Raw genomic sequence first — 14851 nt, 5'->3', positions numbered from 1 at the left:
TTGGACCCTCTGCCACTGACTGAGATATTATGAGCAATGAAGAGACATAGTCTAGGTTGTATTTTAAGACTATCATTCTTGTGGCAATGAATGGATATTTTAGAGATATAAGAGAGTAGGATAAGGAGGCTGGTTCGAAGGTTATTACAGTTCAAAGGCAGGTGATGAAGACCTGAACTAAGATAATCACAGCAGCAGACAATCACAGAGACCCAGCTGGATTCAGCTATAAATGACAAATAAGCGTTGGGGAGACGGAGGACTTAGAGTGGATCATAAAATACCACTTGAGTGACAGAGAAAACACAAAAGAATAGGCAGGTGTTGGGGATAGATGATGACTAGGTAGAGGCTGGTATTGTAGAGTGGCAAAGTCTAGAACAGGTTCACAAATCCACATACCTACATGAACCAGGTAGTTCATACAAGAAGAAGAAGGGAAAAAAAGAGTGCAAGGCAATAGGGGGCAGTGAAGACTACGGTAAACTGGAGAGAGGAGCCCTTCCTAATGGAGGCAGCAGGTACTCAGCATCAGATGTTTGTTTTGTTGTTGACTTCTGCTTTTTGTTGTTGGTTTGTGGCTCTGGAGGCTCCAGGTGTTACAGAGTAGAACTGCTCCATAAGGTTTTATTGGCTGTAATTTTTATGGAAGCAGATTGCCAGGCCTGTTTCTTCTGCAGTACTGCCGGGTGGTTTTGAACTGTCAACCATTTGGTTACCAGGAATCCGTTTGTGCCACCATGCAGAGACCTTTCCAGATGCTTGTTACCATGGAGGAGAGGTAGGTCCTGGGTCATCAGGTTTACTTTTGCAAAAGATGCAGAAATTTGGATTTTTTAAAAAATGATGAAATCCTCTGATTTTTAATGCAGCACAGCTAAATAAAATACCTGAGGACAGCACTCAGCCTTCAGTCTGCCAGGTGGGACCCTGGTCGGGAGACTTTACTTCAGAGTTTGGAAGGTTTGGGGAAAGAGGCCCAATGCACTCACCCAGAACATCAGACATACTGCTGGCAAACGTGTAATTGATAACAGGGGGTTTCTCCGCCATGTCCCAGAAGTCAGAAAGATTCCTTCCTGCAAAAATCACACCGACAGGGTAAAACCGTGGCCTCGTCAGCTGAAGTGTTGTGTCTGGTTCTCAGCCCAGAGAGTTTGTCAAAGAAGCACCGATGTTTCACCTGACTTTCCTGTCATCACACAGATGAAGATGCAGTCGGATCCGTTGGTCTGACTCACTGCAATACAAACCAGCACACACAGGGGCTTAGAGAGAGTTCAGAAACTGTACCCTGTGGTTGAAACAAACAAACAAAGAAACAAAAATCTGTTGCCATCGAGTCATTTCCAACTCACAGCAACCCTATAGGACAGAGTAGAACTGCCCCATACAGTTTCCAAGGAGCAAATGGTGGTGTCAAACCACTGACCTTTTGGTAAGCAGTCAAACGCTTAACCACTATTCCACCAGAGCTCCAAAGCAAGCTGGAAATCTCAAGCTGAGGAGACTATATGAAAATAAGACTAACTTATGATTCTTAAGGCAGCCCTGATTTTCTGTTTTTTTTGGTGGGGGCGGAGGGGGTGGAGTTCAGCATAATGTAATGGCTTCCAGAGGTCAGCTTCTAGGGCTACAACATAGCTCTGCCACTTACTAGGTATGTGAACATGAGTGAACTGCTTGACCTCTCCAACACTCAGTCTACCCATCTTTACAACACTGGAAATTTAAATCCCTTCTCTGCAATTCTTGCTGACAATCACGTGGACAGTGTCCTCCTTGCATAGCAACCAAATCTGTTGCCCCTGGATTTTGACCCAGGTAGGAAACAAACAAAGGTGCCCCGATCAAAGATGGTGGCCAACTTTGCCACTTAGAATGCATCAGGCTCCTGAAACTTTAGAGATTCATGCGGGAGACTGAATTATTGGCAGGACCATGGAGAGTGACACACATTCAGAGCAGAAAGGTCCTACGCCATCTTTGAGCAGGACACCTCTGTTTCCTACTCAGGTCAAAATCCCCGGGCAACAGATTTGGCTGGTTTGCAGTGCGTACACTGCCTTCGTTTACATCAGCAATTACTGAACCATTCCAAACTGGTTTGAAGCCCTGGTACCAAAACTCATTTGGTGGCAAAACCTGACTTGATCAAAGGAAGGTGATGTATAATCTTTATTTATCCCGTTTAGTGTAAATAGTCATTTTGCTGAGTAAATATTTGATTTATGCATTTATACATATTCATTATACATTTATATGTATTTCAAACTTTTGAAAATAAATTTTCAATTACAGAAAGCTGCCCTGATACTGCTGGAGGCATTATATCATGTATGGTGTACCCAGATTTAGTGCCGTCGAATGGTGTAGATTCCCTATTAAACCATTGTCATCGGGTCAATTCTGACTCATAGTGACCCAATAGGACAGAGTAAACCTGCTCTTCAGGGTTTCCAAGGCTGTAATCTTCACAGAAGTAGGCTGCCACATCTTTCTTCTTTGAAGCAGCTGGTAGGTTTGAACCACTGACATTTTGGTTAACAGTCAAGCATTTGACCACTATGCCACCAGGATACGCTATTAGACCTTCAAATGTCTGAGAACTTCTGAATGCCTAAGCACACCTGGTCCCAAGGATGCTGCCTAAAAGCCTGTGGATCTGCGGTTACATGTTCGTCATGGGATTGCTACGAGGATCCAATGAGATAATGTATGAAGTGCTAAGTATAGTGCCTGGCAGATAGGTGGTGCTCAATAAGTAGTTCTAACAATAATAATTGTTATTGTTAACACAACATTATTATCACATGTATTATCACATGTATTGGCATAGTGACAAAGAACATGGACTTCCGAGCCAGCCTGGCCGGGTTAGAATTCTAGTGCTGCGGAATGATCTGGGGCACATGCCAGTTTCTTCACTTGTAAAGTGCTGTAAATGGAGCACCTGCCCCACAGGGTTTAGTGAGGAGTCAATGAGAGAGTACATGTGAAGCACTTACAAGAGTCCCCAGCACCTAGTGACTTTTATTATTATTTCTCTTTCTTCCTCCCTCCCTAATTTTAAAGTAGCTACTCCATAGTGTACCACACCATCCTTCTGTTGAGACCATCTCTTAGGTAACTGGCTAGATCGGTGCTTTTCAAATGGGAAATGAGGAGTTACATGAAGCCACAGGTTAAATGAGGCATAGCTTTGTCAATTCTACTTCAAATTTCCAATGGTAGGGGTGGGATGGGAGTCTAGTAGGCTTAATTATATTCCACATGGATGCCAAACCTCAAATTTACCAAGAATTTTTAAGATAAACCAACCTGAGAGGATGGAGGTAGACTTAAAAATTTCTGTGAGGTAGGTGGTAGAATTTCCAATGATGTCCACCAGTAGGGCTGAGAAGTCTGAAAGACAGATGGAGAAGTCTTACGTTTCTGATTCAGATACTTGAGGTGGAAAATATATTGTATTTGGAGTTCTCAGAATAGATTTTACAAGTTTGGTTTAGTTCAGTGAGTTGAGGAATATTAACAATCATACAAAGAAATACTACCAATTCTAAAAAAAAGTCTAAATTTCAGTCAGGTGGGAACTTTCGAACCCACTGTTATAATCCCCTCTTTCCTTCCATTGCCCTCTAACCCCAGCTCCTTTTCTGCCAACACCAAAGAGCAATGAAAGGTCACATTGCTGAATAATGGTTTTTCAGGTGTTTCCTCCAACCCCTGCTATCTCATCTAATTGTTTTAGAATACCAAATCCGTCTGAGAGGAAGCAGACCCACAGACATGTAATACAGAATTTTGGGTTTTTGAAATGCAATGTCAAGTTTAGCAGTTGGTTATAAACTATAGACTATCAAAAGGGACAAGGGCCCTTTTGAAAATAGTGCCAGGAACCTTTCCTTCTGCTCACTTTAAATGGGCTGATGGGAGAAGACCTGGACAATTTTATAGTATCTCAGCCAGTTTAATCTTTGTGGACTTTCTCTTCGAACAAGGTGTGAACACAGCCATTGCTTAACATGGTGGGTGCCATTGGCCAATGAAAGTTCCTAATCTATACTTGGAGCTGATCAGTTGCCACCTCTTCTTCTGTTCATTTACCATTCTCTAGCATCCAACAAATTCTTGGCTTCTAAAGCAAGGAGCGTGGGTTCTAGGAGGCCCAAACAATGATTTTTCGAAAGAGAAAACTTTTTGAGTCTGCTGGATGATTTCCTAGTTGGGACTTACATACATATAATTAATGGGAATATGAACTTGGGCAGGAGCAAGTCAACATGATCTTAAAGGATTGAAAATGCAGAACCCAGAGAGGCAGGTGAATGTCGTGTGACAACAAATGGAATGTTGACCAGCAGGAGGTGGGCACTACTGGGTGTGAGCCAGAGCAATGTGGTAACATCTACATAGACATGTGGTTGATCTCCTGGGTGGAGAGGTGGTAGTACATTATGCTGGTGTAGACACCTGCCTACGCGGAAGTAGACAAACTTGGGCACACTCCTTTCTATGTCTCTTTAGACCAGTCTGTCTTTAGTCACATTGAGGAAATAGAAGAAGGATAGTATCTCATTACTTACTCCATTTATTTTCTTTCTACTTTTCAAAATTCTCCTTTGTTTACTAATTCATTTATCCAGTAAGCAATCATTGAGTGTTTTCAATGTGCCAGGCACATGGTGAGCAGTGGAGAAGAAAAATTGCGTAAGGAACCGTCTTTGCCTACAGGAAGCTAGAGTTAGAGTGACAGACTCAAAAGCAGACAAATAAACTACAGTATCGGGCTCCATTATTAATATTGCATAGAAGCTATGAGCATGGCTCTGGAGCCAAGACACCAAGGACAGAATCCCAAGGTGCAGAAAGGTGGTGGAACCTGCCCAAGCTCCCATAGTTGATACATGATAGAGCCTGAAATTGAGCTGAGCTCTGTCTTAGACCAATAATGGGCCCTTCACAGTATTCCCACTGCTGCTCATACAATCTCTTGATCAACACATTTTGGCAACTCTTCCCTTAGAATTGCCTTCGGAATCTGCTTACTAGGCTTGGAAGAAAATCAACTACCCTTATATAGAACATATTTTTTGTTTTGATAAAAAAGTGTATTACCTAATTTACTACTGAGACTCATTTATGGATAATTTTTGACTACCTTAAAACATACATAAAAGGTAAGGAAAAAATTTTTTTTGCCTATCCAATTGGCCATGACTTAAGACCGTCTGTTAATATTCAATGTTGGCATAGATGTGGAAAAACAGACACTCTCAAATGTTGTTGGTAAGAGTATAAACACATGCAATATTTCTAGAAGCAATTTTTAGCACTTTGAATCACCACAGGATCATTTTCCTGTCAGCTAACAATTCTATTTCTAGGACTTTATTTTACAGAAATAATTAGGCAAGTACTCCACGTGATTATACACAGGTGTTCTTCACAGTATTGTTTATAATTGTAAAAATATCAGGAACAAGCTAAGTTTCCATCAAGAGGAAAAAATGAAATGAATTATGGTACATTCTTTCAGTGAATACTATACATTTGAATGAAGGATGAAACATTTATATTCATCGGAATGAAATAAATATTAGAACATACTGATTAGTCTTAAAAGTGGATTATAAAACTGCGTGGAAAACCTGGTAGATACTGATGGTTGTCTCTTAACATCCATTATCCTCTCTTCCATTAATAAGAGAACATCAAATTTTAGTTGGACACATAGAGGTTGAACATAAAGACTAAAATTCTAAGTCTGCTTTAGAGTGAGTGTTTTTTTATGGCCATATGACTAATTTCTGACAGACCGAAAGTAAGAGGAAGCAACGTGAGTGAATTCCAGGCTGTGACTTTAAAGGGAATGGGTGTATCTTTCACTTCCTTTCTCCCCTTCTTCCTGGCTTTAGTGTGGGTCTGGTGGCAAACCCTCTTCAAGTATGAGAACAAGGGTAACATCTTAGGGAAGGCAGAGCAACAAGCTAGAAGGAGCCTGGGTCTCCAAACCATCAAATCATCATGTTTGGTGCCATTGTCATAGTGACCCCATGTGACAGGGTATAACTGCCCAGTAGGGTTTCTTGGCTGTAATCCTTATGGAAGCAGATCACCAGGCCTTTCTACTGAAGAACCCCCCCACCCATATATCAGTACTCAGCCACGTGCTTAACTGTTGCATCACCAGGACTCCTTCACATCAACCCTGAAATGCCACACACGGAAGCAATTAACTTCTGCCTTATCTGTTGTGTTGTTAGGCACCTTCAAGTTCATTCCAACTCAGAGCAAACCCACTCAGTGGCTCCATGGAAGAAAGAACTGGTAATCTGCTTTACAGCTAAGAAAACCCTATGGGGCAGTTCTACTCTGTCATATGGGGTCACTATGAGTCTACCTTCTTTAAGCCACTGTATCTTGAGGTCACTTCTTATGGCATTGTGGAGTTCCTGGGTGGTGCAAACAGCTAAGGGTTTTTTATTTTGTTTAGGTGAAAGTTTGTTTCATTTTATTGTTGTGCTTTAGGTGAGAGTTTATAGCTCAAAAATTTATACACATATTATTTTGTGATGTTAGTTGCAATCCCCACAATGTGACAGCATACTCCTTCTTTCTACTCAGGTTTCCCTGTGTCCATTCAATCAGTTCCTGTCCCTTCCTGCCTTCTCATTCTACCTCTGGACAGGAGCTGCCCATTCGGTCTCATGTATCTGCTTGAACTAAGAAGCATGCTCTTCACGTGGACTATTTTCTAATTTTTGTCTGAAGAGTGGGCTTCGGGAATGATTTCAGTTCTGAGTTAACAGAGTGTCCAGGGCCATAGTTTCAGGGGTAAGCGCTTGACTATTAACCAAAAGGTTGGCAGTTCAAACGCATCCAGAGGCACTCAGAAGACAGGTCCGGCAATCTGCTTTCGAAAGGTCACAGCCTGTGAAGCAGTTCTACTCTGCACACATGGGGTTGCCGTGAGTTGGAATTGACTCAACAGCAACTGGTTTGAGTTTTTTGGGTTTTGTTACAGGAGTCCCGGTGGCGCATTAGTAGTGCCTGCTAACCGAAAGGTCCACAGTTCAGACCCACTAGCTCCTCCTCAGGAGAAAGGTATAGCAGTCTGCTGGGAAACCATAAGGGGAAGTGCTACCCTGTCCTGTCCTATAGGGTTGCTAGGAGTTGGAATCAATTCAATGGCAATGGTTTTTTTTGTTTTTTGTTTTGAGGGGAGAGGCAGGGAGCAATGGTGGTTATGGTAGCGTAGCCTGTATTCTAATTAATGCAGAGAATGGTTGCTTATATGTAGAGTACAATGGGTAAATCGTGGGTAGATAGAGAGGTTAGTTAAGTGGGTTAGATGATAGGTGGGTGAGACAAGTGAAATAGATAATCTTGGATGATGTTCATCACGATGGGAATAGTCATTACCTCTAGAGGTTGGGATATCAGGTATTTTTGTATTCTTGGTCATACCTGTCCATGTTGTATTACATTTTGACATTACTGTCTATTATTTTAAAAAGTAATAAAAAATTAAGCTATTTCCATTTTTTTTTAAAAAAAGAGAACAATGCAAATACACTCTCAATGGAGTGTTATATGTCAGAGTTGAGAATATTCAGAAGAAAGTGATCCAGATCTGAAGATTATCCTCAAAGACATCTCCCTCAAAGGCTTTGACCAATGATACCACGTGTAGCCTCTCAGGGTAGCGATTTGAGGAGGACTCAAGGCCAGGTGCTTGGTGACTGGTCAAACGTTGTATTTTGCTATTGAAACAATGCTGCATGAACATTTTTGTATGTGCCTCTTTGTGCCCAAATAGCTCTTTCTGTGGCATAAGAACCAAGACCAGAATGTTCCAGAAGAATGAATTTGTATATATTTGAGGTAACAGGTATTTTCTTATTTTATTTTGGGGAGAAAAAAAATGCAAACGTTATCTAAAAGAGCAGAAGCAAAATCAGGAAAGCTGCCAGCCTGTGGTGAACTCTACCCACCTGATAAGTCATTTGTCCTGTTGCTCAAACAATAGCAGTATCTGGTGGGGAATTTGGAGGGGTCCATGGTCTTCAGCTTAGAAACTATGAAGAGAAACAATCCACACAGCAGTCCTGATCCAGTGCTTAGCCCTGCCAGCCTGTCACCAACCGCCACCCCCTCCAGAATGAGGCTGGCAGCACTTACTGTTGTAAATGGCCACAGAGAGCTTGTGGAAGGCGAAGGAGCTGTAGGAAGTAATGCTGAGCAAGGAGAAGAACTTCCTGTTATCTGCTGGAAGATATCAAAATAAACAAACCAACAAATGCATACTAAAACCCACTGCTGTCGAGTTGATTCCGACTCATAGCGACCCTACAGGACAGAGTAGAACTGCCCGATAGAGTTTCCAAGGAGCACCTGCTGGATTCAAACTGCTGACCTCTACGGTTAGCAGCCGTAGCACTTAACCGCTATGCCACCAGGGTTACTAATGTAATAATAAACACTAACATAAGTAAACAAAGAATAAATATTAATAGTACCATAAACAAAAATATAAAATAATAAAAATAAATGATAATAAAATAAAATCAAACAACAAACACAAACGTGTCACCTGGCTGTATTTCCTGTTCTCTCCCTGAACTCTGACAGCTCTCTAAGTAAGATTCCAAGGTGTATTAGTTGGTACAACAAATCACTAAAAACTTTTGTTGTTGTGTGCCGTCTAGTTGTGTCTTAGGCTGGGTTCTCTAGAGAAGCAAAGCCAGTAAAGCGTATAAATATATGTATAGAGATTTATATCAAGGAAATGGCTCAGATGGTTGTAGAGGCTGAATATCCCAAATCTGTGGGTCAGGCTGCAGACTTCTGCTGATTCAGATAGTTGCAGGGATTGGCAAACTCAAAGTTGGCAGGCCAGAGAGCAGGGCTGTGGCTCTCAGGCTGCAAAGATTGAGGAATCCTGAGATCAGCAGGCAAGATCGCAAGTAAGCTGCTAGCTCAAGTCCCAAGAACCGGAGGTCAGATGAACAGGAGCCAGCTGCAGGATTCAGCGTAAGTAAAAGGCCATAGGCCTTCCTGGAATGCCCACTTATATTCAATGCAGGCCACACGCCCAAGGAAACTGCATTTCACCTGGCTCGCTACTCACAGATCCCATCATGGGGTGATCACGTTATATCAAATTTCAATATGAAAGTGATCACAAGATCATATGACAAGGTGACCCACAATCTTAACCATCACAGGTTGTTTCTGATTCATAGCAACCCAACGGGACAGAGTAGAACTGCCCCATAGGATTTCCTAGGTTGCAAATTTTTTTTTAATCATGCTTTAAGTGAAAGTTTACAGCTCATGTTAGTTGTTTCTCATACAAAAATTTATACACATATTGTTATGTGACCCTAGTTGTTATTCCTATAATGCGACAGCACATTCCCCCCTTCCACCCTGTATTTCCCTTGTCCATTCAGCCAGCTCCTGTCCCTTTCTGCCTTCTCATCTCACCTCCAGACAGGAGCTGCTCATTTAGTCTCATGTATCTACTTGAACTAAGAAGCACAACCTTCATGAGTACCATTTTATGTCTTACAGTCCAGTCTAATCTTTGTCTGAGGAGTTGGCTTCGAGACTGGTTTTGGTTCTGGGTTAACAGAGAGTCTGGGGGCCATGTCTTCTGAGGCTCCTCTAGTCTCAGTCAGACCATTAAGTCTGGTCTTTTACATGAATTTGAGTTCTGCACCACTCTTTTCTCCTGCTCCATCAGGGACGCTCTGTTGTGTTCCTTAGGCTATAATCTTTACAGAAGCAGATTGACAGGTCTTTCTCCCATGGAGCCACTGGGTGGGTTCAAACCACCAACCTTTTGGTTAGCAGCCAAGCACTTAACCCTTGCCCCACCAGGGCTCCGCACCACAAACTAGGTGTCTTAAAACAACAGAAATGTATTCTCTCACAGCTCTGGACGTTAGAAGTCCAGACCTGGCAGAGTCACACTCCCTCTGAAGGCTCTAGGGGAGAATCTGTTCCTTGCCTCTTGCAGCGCCTTGGGGTTGTTGGCATTTCTTGGCTTGTGGCTGCATCTCTTTGTGCTCCTTCTTCACATCGCCTTCTCTCTGTGAGTCTCTCTTTGCCTCTGTCCTATACACACACTCGTGATGGTATTTAGGGCCCCCAGGATAATCCTAGATAATATTTTCGTCTCAAGATCCTTAACTTAATCACATTTGTTACTCTGTAAGTCAAGGTTCACTCTTTGTCCGTAGAAGGTAGTATTCATGGTTCTTGGGAATCAGGCAGCGAATATATTTTTCAAAGACCAATTGATGTTGAGTCACCTCCCGCTCACAGCAGCCCCACGTGTGTCAGAGTAGAACTGTGCTTGGTAGGGTCTCAATGGCTGTTTTTCACAAGTAAATGACCAGGCCTTTTTTTTTTTTTGTAACACCTTTAGGTGGACTCGAACCTTCAACTTTTTGGTTAGCAGTTGAGTGCATTAACTGTTTGCACCACCCAGGGACTCCATAGTTAGGATTACAAATAGTATATTTGGAATGTATTTTGCTCCCCAAATGCTCTTAAACCTCTTATTTATTTTGGTTTTTCAATCTCATCATGAATTTTGTAGGGTAACATAGTCTCTATTCTGAACCAGGACTTCGAATTGGTTTGTCCTGGTTCAAACTCCTGCTAAGAATTTGCATTTCTAACTAGTTCCCAGGCTATGCTAATGGTGCTAGTTAAGGACCAATTCTGAGAACCACTAGTATAGCCCAAAACCCAAACCAAGTCCCTTGCCGTCGAGTCGATTCCAACTCACAGTGACCCTATAGGACAGTGTAGAACTGCCCCATAGTATTTCCAAGGAATGCGTGGTGGATTCAAACTGCTGGCCTTTTGGTTAGCAACCGAGCTCTCTCCACTAGAGGAGCAGTGGATCTCAAAACTTTTTGTACAAAAGAATCACCTGGGTATCTTGTTAAAATGTAGGCTCGGATTCAGTATATCTGAGATGGAATGAACCTGTTTGAAGCCCTGATCCGAATACAGAGAAACTGAGGTGCAGAAAGGGGATGTGCCCTGCTCAGGTTCACAGGGCAGTCCAGAAGGGAAGTTGGTGCAAGACTAAAATGGGCCCAGATTGTGCTGAGGAAAAAAGCCATTACCTCTTAATGCTCTGCTCAACATGCCGTTCACTAGTTCCGTCAGGTTGAGTGCGGACAGATCCACCGACCTGGCAGGTAGCTCTGAAATAGGTTCAGAGATGATGTCACTAGCAGGCTTCTCCTAGGAAGAGGTAAAGTTCCTCATTTCCAAAGCTCAGGTAGATGTGCTTTCCTGCTGGACAAAGGTCTGCTGAACACGCAGCAAGGGGTTCAAAGACAAGAGGCAGTTCCTGCCTCATGGAAATCACAGCCAGTGACACACAGAGTGACAAGTTACAGTAGATGGGAGCAGTGCGAATGAAGCACAAGGAACTTTCATGTTAGTGAACATTCTATCTCTGGAGAGAGCAGGGGTTGATGGGAAATGTCTCATATATAATGGGAAACCCAAGGAAGTTGTGGGAGTTCTCAACAGCTATGTATTTTAGAAGTAATGACACTCCCTTTTCCAATTGTGGTCAGGTCACTCCAACTCGTGGTGACCCCATGTGTGTCAGAGTAGAATCATGCCCCATGGGGCTTTCAATGGCTGGGTTTTTTTTGGAAGTAGATCATTCGGCTTTTCTTCCGAGGTGACTCTGGGTGGAACCCAACCTCCAACCTTTCAGCTAGCTGATGAGCACGTTCATCATTTGCACCTCGCAGGGACCCCTGTGCCATATAACAGAGGGGCTTAAACCCTAGCTGGATATCAGGATCACCTAGAAAGTTGTTTTTTTTTAATTCCACAATTCCGATGCTTGGGCTCCATCCTCTGAGACTGGATTTAATTGCTCCGGGATGTGGCCTAGGCCTCCCCAGGTGTGTGTGGCGAGCAGGTGTGTGTGGCGAGAGTCGCTGCTGGGGTCATAATTCCCTTTCCTGAGCTGTTCTTTGAAGGCTTGGAAACAACAGTTGACAAAGAGGAAATGTGGTTGATGAGCTTCTTTACGTTTTTACAAACATGAAGTCTTTTTCAACTTTTACTTAATATTCAGACAACTGGGGGGAAGAAGCACCTTGAAGCCAAGAGAGCTGCTGCTATCCCTGCTGTGGGGATCAAGAAGGGAGGCGTGGAGACTCTGGAGGACTTGCAGGCAGCCCAGGGATTGCAGGCAGCCCAGGGACTCACCTGTGGTAGCAAGAAATGACACCCTCTTTTCCTTCTTCTCTTCTCCTCTAGGGCCAGGCACTGGGAACGAAAAGGTTTTATGAGAGGAATGTTAGCTTCCAACCACAGCCCCACAAAGCTCGGGAAGCCTTAGTTGAGCATGAGGCTCTTTGGGGACCCTGAGGAACAATGCAGATCCCAGGGCCCTTCCCCCAGGGAGTCTAATCTCTCCTGGCTAGGCATGGCCTAGAAATATGCATTTTAATGAGTACCCAGGCGATTCCCTTAGCAGGGGGTCTAAGCTACCCAACTACTTTAGCCGAGAGAGAGAAAAAAAAACATTGCCATCAAGTTGATTCTGACTCATGGGGACCCCGTATGTGACAGGTTTTTTTTTTTTTTTTTTGTCTGTAATCTTTACAGAAGCAGATTGCCAGGCCTTCTACCGTGCTGCTGGGTGGATTCAAACCGCCAGCCTTTGGGTTAGTAGATGAGTGCAAACCGTTTGCACCACCCAGGGACCTAGCCACACTCTTTTATTGGACTGAAAAGCCAAGGCTCAGAGAGATAATTGCCTAACTGTGCCCAGCTGAGCAGTGCTAAGCATGGACTCAGAACCCGGTTTATACAGTCCCAGATCAGTGGCTCTTCTCGAATATCACCTTCCTGCTTGGCAAATTTCTTGCTACCATGAAAGAAAACAGGAAAGGAAGGTGAAATGTTTATCATGGTGATGGTGCTTAGGAGTTTTTCACATCCATTCATTCTGTGTCCCTTCAACACATGTTCATTCAGGGCCAGCAATATGCCAGATGTTGAGGGTAGAGAGGTAGCAGAAGAGAATCAGGCCTTGTTTCAAGGAAACTACTGTCCGTGTGTGTGTGTGTGTGAGTGTGTGTGTGTGTGTATGTGTGTGTGTATGGGGACAGGGCCCAGGTGTAATTACTTGTGAGTGTCAGGACAGGGAACACCAGAGTGCTGAGAGCCACTTTATCAGGGGGCCTAACCTGGACATGTTCGCAGCTGTTTTCTTCTCATTTTGAATCATGTCGCATCAGCAAATGAAGGTCCCAGGAGCTTTACTCCAACCACGTCATTAAGGTTGACCCTACTCTGAGGAGGCAGCTCTCCCTCAGTTGTATTTTGAGTACCTTCCAACCTGAGGGGCTCATCTTCCAGCACTATATCAGACAATGTTCCGCTGCTATCCACAGAGTTTTCACTGGCCAATTCCTCCCCCCTCCCCCCCAGAAGTAGATGGCTAGGTGTTTCTTCCTATCCCGTCTTAGTCTAGAAGCTCCGCTGAAATCTGTCTACCATGGGTGACCCTGCTGGTATTTGAAATACTGATGGCATAGCTTACTTTGTCTCTCTGGCTTTGGACACATTATCAGGAGGGACCAATCCCTAGGGAAGGACATCATGCTTGCTAAAGTAGAGGGTCAGCAAAAGAGAGGAAGACCCTCAATGAGATCGAATGACACAGTGGCAGCAACAATGGGCTCAAATATGCCTACTATTGTGGGGATGGCACAGGACCAGGCAACTTTTTGTTCTGTTATACATAGGGTTGCTACATGTTGGAACCAATTTAATGGCACCGAACAATAACAACAACAACAGCAACAACCTGGACATGATGTTTAAGCCAAGACCTACAGGATCAGTTATTTTGGACTAACAAAACCAAACCTGTTGCCATCAAGTCGATTCCAACTCATAGCGGTCCTATAGGACAGAGTAGAACTGCCCCACAGGGTTTCCAAGGAGCAACTGGTGGATTCAAATTGACAATGTTTTGATTAGTGGCTGAGCTCTTATCCACTGTGCCGCCAAGGCTCCTATTTTGGACTAGACACCATGTAATCACATGGTCCCACCCACACATTTACTACTAAATTGTAATAAATTGTACCAATGTTGTGATGCTTTATTTATCATGCTACATTCACATGGAGAAAGTACTTTATGCCCATTTTATAGATGGAAAAACCAAGGTATAGACAGGCTGAAAAATGTGCCTGGTGTTACAGAGTAAGCCAGGTTGTAGGGCTGGCCTAGTTACCTGGTGCAGCAAGGAACGCTTCATCTTTTTCCTTCTTCACTTCTTTATTTCCAGTCACTGAAATAAAAGTTTTCATGAGAGAAATAGAGTCTTGGAAGCCCAGCTTCACAGAATTCACAACAGCCTTAAAAATCTTGTCCTGCAGCCCCTTTGAAGACTGAGGAAAGTGAGGCCCAGAAAAGTCATGAGATGTATCTACATCCTACATGGGTTGGTGGTGATGAGGAAACTGAGAGTCAGCTATCTCGTATGTCAGAGAATTCTCCCATGTTCTCTTCCCAACTTTTCAAGCACTCTGTTGGGACTTAGGTCAAATCAGCTGTCCCCTGCTTAAGCCAGTTTGGCCTTTCATAATATCGGGCTCTCTTGTTAAATATCAGAGTTTGGGATTAGAGTTCAATTGGGATTATGGAGCCTCTTCCCCACAACCTGGCTGGGGGTCGGGAGGCAGCGTTTCCAGCAAAATAAATCTGTGACAAACCTTTATTAGCAGGCAGGTCAAAAGCAGTCAAACAGCCAGTTGTCTAGCTCGGGGACAGTCAAACT

At 43.4% G+C, this 14851-nt stretch overlaps 1 protein-coding gene across 1 annotated transcript in view; it reads right to left on the bottom strand.

Moving 5' to 3' along the window:
* HHLA1 (HERV-H LTR-associating 1) overlaps positions 1-14851 on the bottom strand; it is a 34206-nt gene that overhangs the window by 15207 nt on the left and 4148 nt on the right. Inside the window, exons 3-9 of the mRNA XM_049854617.1 lie at positions 12262-12321; positions 11151-11231; positions 8185-8268; positions 7998-8081; positions 3322-3405; positions 1184-1240; positions 987-1079 (exon numbers count right to left, since the gene is read on the bottom strand). Coding sequence (XP_049710574.1) covers positions 987-1079; positions 1184-1240; positions 3322-3405; positions 7998-8081; positions 8185-8268; positions 11151-11231; positions 12262-12321 — 543 coding nt within the window. The remainder of the gene's footprint in view (positions 1-986; positions 1080-1183; positions 1241-3321; positions 3406-7997; positions 8082-8184; positions 8269-11150; positions 11232-12261; positions 12322-14851) is intronic.

The sequence above is a fragment of the Elephas maximus genome, chromosome 15, assembly GCF_024166365.1.
Source record: "Elephas maximus indicus isolate mEleMax1 chromosome 15, mEleMax1 primary haplotype, whole genome shotgun sequence".
In the NCBI taxonomy this organism is placed as follows: Eukaryota; Metazoa; Chordata; class Mammalia; order Proboscidea; family Elephantidae; genus Elephas; species Elephas maximus.
This window is presented reverse-complemented; position numbering and strand designations above follow the sequence as displayed.